The sequence below is a fragment of the Leptonychotes weddellii genome, chromosome 6 (genome assembly GCF_054177405.1).
Source record: "Leptonychotes weddellii isolate Sample4059 chromosome 6, ASM5417740v2, whole genome shotgun sequence".
NCBI lineage: Eukaryota > Metazoa > Chordata > Mammalia > Carnivora > Phocidae > Leptonychotes > Leptonychotes weddellii.
This window is the reverse complement of record NC_138374.1, coordinates 136,395,688-136,403,827: the sequence shown is the minus strand read 5'-3', so window position 1 is coordinate 136,403,827 and position 8,140 is coordinate 136,395,688. Positions and strand designations below refer to the sequence as shown.

Below are 8,140 nucleotides of genomic sequence, written 5' to 3'. Positions count from 1 at the left end.
GTGTCTGGACTCAGCTTGCCTAAGTCAGTGACCAACCTGCATTGAAGTCTAGGCCCCAGAATGCCTAGACATTTCATCTGAATGAGACGAAATGATGTTTGTGCCTCTGTGAGTGGCGCGTGCAAAGGATCGTCGTCTCTCATTAAGGGCCGTCTGTGCAGCTGCTGACTCTGACATGCTTTCCCCTCCTTCTGCCCCACCACAGCCCATGCTGATCGACGAACTGTACGAGCTGGTCGTGGATGCCATCTTTGGCTTCAGCTTCAAAGGCGATGTTCGGGAGCCGTTCCGTGGCATCCTGGGTGTCCTGAATGGGCTCACCGTGCCCATTGCGAGCATCGACATTCCCTCAGGTGCTGGGTCCAAGGAAGTTGGTGGGGGGATTGGGGCTGGGACCCTGCCCTGTCTTGAGACAGGTACCTACGAGTCCTCGTTGTTGACCCAAGGCTCAGACCACGCTTAAAGTAAGTTGAGTCAGGACTGCCCTTATATGTTGGATCCAAGAGACCAAAGCCCAGGAGTACACGGAGCTTCGAGGATGCAGGTTCCTTGGGAGGGGACACAGAGGGCCTCCCACTCCTTCAGGACTAGGGTAGAGCAGGGTATGGAAGAGGAGTAGACCTCTTCCTCTCTTCCTGAAAACCACCCTCTTTCCAGGATGGGATGTGGAGAAGGGGAACTCTGAAGGGATCCAGCCAGACTTGCTCATCTCCCTGACAGCACCCAAAAAGTCTGCCACCCAGTTCACTGGTCGCTACCACTACCTAGGAGGTCGTTTTGTGCCACCTGCTCTGGAACAGAAGTACCAGCTGAATCTGCCGCCCTACCCGGACACTGAGTGTGTCTACCGTCTGCAGTGAGGGAAGACGGGTGGGCTTTCCTCCCAATAAAGACTTAGTGCCCCTCTTCCGAGCTGTGGAGTCCTGGGAGCTTTCCTGGCAGTAAAGGTTAAGGGGTGGCAGGAGCCAGGGAGCGACACGGTGCTACCTCTCCGGGGGAACAAAACGGGCAAGGGGGGCGGCTGTGGCATTTGGGCAAATGAAAACGATTTTCAGACGCAGAAAAAAGCTCCCAAGTGAGGTTCTCTGAGCTTTCCCCTTTCCCTCAACAGGGTAGCAAGGCTATGGGAGGTTAACTGAAGGAATTTCTTTGGAGGCATCCAAGGAAACTAATTTGTATTTGGGATGTTCCCAGGCCAGGAGTGGAGATGCCAGTCAGGACTTACACACAGGCTGGGAGCCCGAGCTGATGTTGCATCGTTGACTCTAAGGCTGGGGCTGGCGGCCTGTGGGCTGGATGCCACCTCACACCGGCCACGTTTGCAGGTGGCGTGTCCCTCCAGAGGGTGTCTGCATCCTGCCACTGCCTGGCTCCCATGGGCACCTGAACCCTCGCTCTCTGTCCACACCATCTGCACCCAACTCTGCGCAGCTGGAGTTCAGGGGTCAGCTTCCTCCTTGGGAGGGGCTCCTCACTGCGAGGGTGCAGGAGACCCTGTCGACTCAGGTCTCAAGCGTCAACTCCTCAAAAGGAGTCCGTGGAGCCCCACCTTGACCTGACCTTCAGGCTCTCTTCTGTTTCTTCCTTCTTGCTCTCTGGTCGGGGCTGACTCCAGCTCTTTCCTGCTGCCTCCTATTACCTCTGCTGCTTAAGCCAGTGTGCGCCCCGCTCTCTGCCCCCCTCCTCATCCCCTTCATCCCTCACATCCTTCTCTTCCTGGGACCTCTGTCTTTTCTTCTTGCTTTTCCCCTCACGGTGCGCTCTGCTTGCTGCTTCCCCGGCCCCACCATCTGCAGCAGCCCCCTCCACTGCTACTTCTGTGTTTAAGGCCCCCTCCTCCGGCTGCCGCCGCCTCTTGCGTCTGCGGCAGGGCTCAGCGCATGCCTGACTCTCCACCTGCTCTGTCCCCGCACTGGCTGCAGCCTCCTGGCCTCCTGCCCCTCCGTCTGGGACCGCCATCTCCTCTGCACGGTGCTGCCTCTTCTTCATCTTCCTGCGGGGCGGGTCAGCTTGCTCCCTGCTCTCCCACTCTCCAGATCCACTCGTTCCTGCGGCCTCTCCGTCCGCGTTCCCGACAGCCGCTCCCTCCCAGTCATCTGCCACCACTGCTTCTGGCTTCTGTCTTTTCTTCTTCCTGCTTCTCCCACCGGCCTGGCCCGCATCTTCCGGGCACTCCTCTTCTGCACTCCCGGTGGTTGCTGCAGCCTTTCTCTCCTCTCTCTGCTTCCTTTTCTTTTTCTTTTTTTTGGGGAGCTTGCTCTCAGACTGCAATTGGGGGGTCCCAGGGTCCTGTCCTTTCAGACGAGCCAGGAAGGCCTGCTCCTGGGCCTCCAACCGGGCAAGCTTGGCCTTCATCGTGATCCCAAAACGAGCAGCCCTGAAACAGGGGGCCCAGGTCAGAGCGAGGTACGGGGAAAACAGGCCTAGTCCTCGCGGTTGCAGGCAACACTGTTGTGTGTGTGGCAGGGAATCCTTCCCCTGGCGGGAGAAGCGCACAGAAGGGGCACAGACCATCCTCAAGGGCTTGTGATGGGGAGGAGAGCCCAAGGAGCTAACCACTACTTACTTGTGTGCCGTGCGCCCCTCACAGGCTCGGAGCAGCATCTCATCGGCCAGACTGCTGGGGGGAGATCAGGAATCACAAACAACTCGTGCGCAGGCCTGACCTCTCCTGCTCTCTAACACATCCCTTCAACACTGAGCTCCCTTTCAGGACCTGGCACTTTATAGGTGCAGGAGAAGCAAAGATTAGTACAACACGGTTCCACCTGAAGAAGCCCAGTCAGGCCTGAGGCTTGGTCCCTTCTCTTGAGATTCAAAGGCCTCTCCTCCCACACACCGCCAGCACTAAAATGAGATCTCACATCTTTGGAGGCTTGGGCCCCTGGTTGTCGTCATCATTGTGGCTCTCCAAGTCCTTGTCTGGCTTCTCCCCACCTGCAGTCAGTGTGGCCGTCTAGAAGGAGCAATCATGGGGGTAGACAAAGCCCATTCAACACCACTGCCAACCCCTCTTCCCTCCCGGAAGCCCTGGGGAACTGATAGCCACAGGCAGAAACTTGCTGCCCCCGACACAGCTCCCTGCCGACCCACAGAGGTGGGCTGCCGCTGGGGGGCGGGGAGCCATCAGTGGGCAGACCAAGAAGGGAGGGGGAGTGCTCCGGGTCATCAGGTCCTCCTGGTGTCCCCTGGGGGTCATCCGTGGTGCTTCTCACCGCCCTCCCCCACACCTCCCGCAGTGCTTGTATCTAAGCAGACTGAGAACCTACTACAGGCCAATGGGTTGGGATACAGAGTAGAACGGGAACGAGACTGGTCAGCCCAGATGGATCTACACGTGGGGCGAAGGGAGGATGACAGAACACGGACAATCATAAAGTGTCGCCTGTGCTGGAAGAGGGATACTGATCAGACTTCAGGGTTTGGGGACGTTTCAGGAACTCTGCTCTGGAAGGCCACCAAAAGTGGACAGGTAAAAGGAGAAAGGCAGCAGAATGCTGCAGGCAGGCAGTGGGAAAAGCATGTGCAAAAACTTGCAGGTGAAAAACAGTGGTACCTTCAAAAGAACCCGATCCCATCTGGCTACAAGTGTAGAGGCCCCGAGAGGGGTGAGTGCAGGCCAAGGCCTCAGGGCCCTGTGAGCCAGTCTGACCTATCAGGATGGTCATCCTCGGTCGGGGCGAGCCAGAGCCCCAGTGAAATGTGTCAGAGAGCACTCTGGCCGCCGTGGCGGTGAACTGACGGGGAGTGAGACAGGGTAGGAGGCTGTGAAGGAAATCCAGCAGGAGAGGGCGATGGCCACAGAGGTGAGGAGAAATGGGAAAGGCTTGCTACAGGACACAGAGAGCCCTCAGCACATAACAGATGGTCACTGAATGTGAGCTCCCTTCTACTGTTGTGCTAGAGGGCGCGAGTCTGAAGATGGATTCTAGTCCTGCCTGCAAGCCACTTTTCCCTGCTTGTGGCCACAACTGCAAAAGAGAGGATGGGTCAGAGAATCTGTCAGGTCTCCTCTGGATTCTAAGTCCTTTGCACTGGACCTCCCCTCCCGCTCTGCTCTGGCAGTGCCTGCCCATGCCCTACCACCCATGCCCCATCCCCAGACCCATGGGACCCGAGGTCTAATTCTGGCCAAGGGTCTGGGCAGTCTAAGCAAGCGACAGCAAAGTTGCTCACAGGATCTGACAATGTTAGGGCAGTTCTAGAATAGGTAAGAATGGGTAAGGCATATGAAACAATTGTTCAGGCCCTGGGAGAGGCCAGAGAAGGAAAAAGGATGGACCCTCCCACCCCCAGCCCCTAATACCTTCACAAACTTCTGATACAGCATGTTGGGCTTGGGATGATTATGACGGGTGGTCTCCTTAGAAAGATGCCTTATCCGTACTCCATCCTGTGGGGAGGTATCAGTGAGTGGGTGACGTGGGTGTGCTCTTCACCCCCACACGTCCCAGGCCCTTGTGGTCCACACGCCCATCAATTAGCACCCCATACCTGCCCAGTTTCCACAACCAAGCTGGCCGCAGTCTTGTTGAAGAGCTCACTCCACCAGTGGTCTGTGAACTCCCTGGCAGGGTCATGTCCCACCTGCCAGAGGAAGAAGTATGAACTCCAAGGACCTGTCCCTGCCCTGTCTCTGGGGTCCCCCTCTCCATCCACACTGACCTCCCTCAGCCTGCCCAGTCTTACCCCGTGAGTGTCCTGCTTCAGTGTCACCTTGAGGGCCTGGGTGATGCCATTCTCCTTCCGGCCCAGACCTTTGCCTGGAGGACAGCGAGCGACGTGGTTTATCCTCCTGCCTGCCCCGAGACCTCACAGGCACCAGCCCGTGCCACTCCTTGCCACACCACACACCGAGCGTTGGGCCTACACCGTCCCTGGGGGTGCCCTCCAGCCCCCTCTTTCTGGTGCCTGTCCATGCAGTGTCCCTGCCTTTGTCTGAGCCTGAGCCATCTTCTCCTTCATGATTCTTTGAGGACAGAAGTCATGATCCTTCCTCCCTCCCCCAGTCCTCCCAAACACTTCTTTCTCATGACCCACTATCAAATTTCTTCCACTTGCCCATTTTCTGGAAAAGTCAGAAATTTTCTTCCACAAATTTCCCTTTAAACTGGCTTTTCCTCCTCCAGCTGAATGGGCTACATACAGGTAGCCCAGGATGAACGTTACTCCCCTGGGCACGAGGTGGGCAGGGAGCTGGGGGGATGTGGAAGGGGCCCCCCCAGGGATGACCTTGCGTCCATCCATGCTTTAGCAGCTGCTCCTCAGCAAACTTCATCCCACGACTCTTGACCTCTGGGGTGATGCTCATGGTGAGAGAGGAGTCCCGATCCGCAGGCCCTCACCACAGAAGGTGACGTTGTCGTCGTCCTTTTAAGAGAAAAGGAGAAAGTGCCTAAATCACCCATCAGATCCATCCTGACTGCTCTCATAAAAATTCTTTTCTGAACCTGGGGCAGAGACAAAGGAAGGAGGTTGGTCTTTGGGGGAGCTCCCTGTCTGACCATAGAGAGATCATCAGCATGTCTAAAAGTCAAGGAGGACTGGTGTTATTAATAACACCTAAATTTACAGAGAGCTCACCACATGATTATTTCGTTTAATTCTCCCAGCTCAGGAGGAGTTCCTAACGTTCCATTCAGGAAAGCATTATCATCCCTCCTTTACAAATGAGCAAACGTGACTTGCTCTGGGTCACACGGCTAATATGTGTAAGAACGCAACCAGACGGCTTGTCTGTAGAGTCCCACTCTTTACCACCACGTGGTAACAGCTCCCGAGATTCACTGCCACGTAAAAACAAAGAGGTAAGGGTTTTTGTTGTTTTTTTTTTTAAAGATTTTATTTATTTATTTGACAGAGACACAGCGAGAGAGGGAACACAAGCAGGGGAAGTGGGAGAGGGAGAAGCAGGCTCCCCGCAGAGCAGGGAGCCCGATGTGGGACTCGATCCCAGGACCCTGGGATCATGACCTGAGCCGAAGGCAGTCGCTCAACCGACTGAGCCACCCAGGCGCCCAAAGAGATAAGGGGTTTTTAACCTGAGTTATGAGAATACTCAACGGAGCCCATGTCTTACACCCACGCTCCAGCACTCTATCCTCTCAAGTGTGGGGGTTTCACACCTCTTCCCCACTGCCGCTCTTCAGGCTTGCTGGAACAACACCCCTTTTGAAACTGTCGCACCCTTACTGAGCATTTCGTGCGTAACAGGTAGATTACACATACTGTTGTATTGTCTTATTTAATCCTGATCGTCCTGTGGATAGCTATTATCTTTAATTTACAAACAAAGAAAACAAAGCCTGGGTCACGTAGCTAATAAGAGATGGAACTGAAATACAAGCCCAGGCTGCCTGCCTCCGGCGTGGCCTCTTTCTATCCTATCACAGTTACTACTTGCATTTCTTTATAGTCATGTAGGTGCTCCGCCTTTTGGAGCCCAGAATGGCATTATCCAACTTATATACAAATCTGCCTCTGAAATGGTTAAGCTGGCTTATCACACAAGACACACAAAACTAAGACCACCACTGCTGACTTAACTCACTAAAGTTAATTTGTATTAAGATAATTTATTATAAGGCGCCTGGGTGGCTCAGTCGGTTAAGCGTCTGCCTTCGGCTCGGGTCACGATACCGGGCTCTGAGACTGAAGAGTAGCAAATTCAGGGTGACTTACATTTCTGTTCACGTTTCTACTATGAGGGATGATTACCTGAAAACGTGATACCTTGAGAGTCCTGACAGAAAAGCAATAAGTGATGAAATGGCTCTATCTTGCTTCTTGAATTTGTAAGAAAAGTAAAATTCAAACACTGGGGCGTTTAAGACCACCTCAAAACCCGGCCTCCTCCCGGAAGTTACCTCTGATCTATCAGCCCCCAGATTTTAATAACAACAACAACAACATCTAACACTAAGTCATTTACTCGATGCCAGCCTGCTAATTGCTTTACACAGATCATCTTATTTCATCCTCCCGACAGCCTATTAGGAAGAGTTATTACCGACATTTGCAAACAAATCGCAGAGAAGTTTATTCCTTGCCCAAATCCAACAGCTGGCAAGTAGCGGACCCAGGCTCTCAGGCGTCCCAGCACTGCTGTTCTTCATGACCCCTCGGCCTCTTACAGCTCGTTGTGTTTCCTGACCTAAGGTTTACCACCGCACTCATTCGAAACTACACGCCCTGGAAATCGGAGTCGGGCTTTATTCAGGACCTCACGCACTTAATGCAGGAGTGAGAATGCGCTCAGTCGCTAGGACACGGGTGCTTTCACCTACTGACAATGGTAACTGTGGACAGAAGCAACGAGGCCCCAGGCTGTGCGCCGCAGTCTCGTGAAGGCTGCGAGCGCGCTTTCTGGAACCACCTCCTCTCCGGTCAACCTGAGCTTTCAAATTAAAGCGGCCCGGGGCCACTCCTCTGACAGCGGTTCCAAAGGGCCGCTCTGTCCCTGGCCTCCTTCCTCGTGAGGTCTAAATGCAGCCCTCCTGCCGCAGTTCCACCCTGTAAGGTTACCGTGCTGCTCCCACCTTCACTCCTGAGCCCGGCCTCCGACCGCCACCGTCCGGGGCGCGGTAGCCGCTTACCGTCACCGCGGGGCCCTCTCCGCGCGAACACGTGCGTCCTCCGGCCTGCGCGCCGCCATCTTCCCGGAAGTTCGGGGTCGGTCCCTCTAGGCTGCCGATACCATAGAGGCGCATGCGCGCCCGGGACTCCAGGTGTGGGGGAGGCTCTCTTGATTGCACTGTTGCCGCGGAAACTCGCCCGCGCGCGCCCGTTTCCGGGGCTTCGGGGGTGTTCTACTTCCGGCCAGGCTCCAGCCCCCGGGCGGCCGAGGGACTCGTCCTGACCGGCCCTCGGGACGCCGAGAACGGTTTTGGCTGCGATGCTGCTCTAGTCCCGGACCCAGAGATGGGGAAGGAAGCCCCGGGCAGCGCGCAGCGGCGGCCCGAGCGGGGCGGGGCGGCGAGGGAGGAGCCCCTCGGGGGTGGTTTGCGGGGATGAATACTCAGCCGCGGGCACAGTCGTTGGGAGGTTTCAGTAGGTTCACCAAACACTGTGCGGGCACCTGCCCCGTTGGAACTGTTGATGCGAAGATGCGGAAGACGCGCGCCCTGACTCCGGGTGCACC

At 55.8% G+C, this 8,140-nt stretch overlaps 2 protein-coding genes across 6 annotated transcripts in view; one reads left to right on the top strand and one right to left on the bottom strand.

Annotated features, from left to right (window-relative positions):
- NAXE (NAD(P)HX epimerase) overlaps window positions 1-912 on the top strand; it is a 1,760-nt gene extending 848 nt beyond the window's left edge. Inside the window, exons 5-6 of the mRNA XM_081825423.1 lie at window positions 153-353; window positions 658-912. Coding sequence (XP_081681549.1) covers window positions 153-353; window positions 658-860 — 404 coding nt within the window. The 3' untranslated portion in view covers window positions 861-912. The remainder of the gene's footprint in view (window positions 1-152; window positions 354-657) is intronic.
- A 246-nt stretch (window positions 913-1,158) lies between these two features.
- GPATCH4 (G-patch domain containing 4) lies at window positions 1,159-7,908 on the bottom strand. 5 transcript variants are annotated; one of them, XM_081825420.1, is made up of 9 exons: window positions 7,596-7,908; window positions 5,584-5,786; window positions 5,233-5,370; window positions 4,690-4,763; window positions 4,495-4,587; window positions 4,307-4,393; window positions 2,865-2,956; window positions 2,567-2,620; window positions 1,159-2,377 (listed from the first exon to the last, which is right to left on the bottom strand). In XM_081825420.1, the coding sequence occupies exons 3-9, from the start codon at window positions 5,309-5,311 to the stop codon at window positions 1,636-1,638; spliced, it is 1,221 nt and encodes a 406-aa protein (XP_081681546.1). In that variant the 5' UTR covers window positions 5,312-5,370; window positions 5,584-5,786; window positions 7,596-7,908; the 3' UTR covers window positions 1,159-1,635. The 5 variants fall into 5 exon arrangements, with proteins under 5 accessions (XP_081681546.1, XP_081681545.1, XP_081681544.1 ...); XM_081825419.1 differs by lacking the exon at window positions 5,584-5,786; XM_081825418.1 differs by lacking the exon at window positions 5,584-5,786 and having other exon boundaries at window positions 7,539-7,907.
- Window positions 7,909-8,140: the final 232 nt, after the last annotated feature.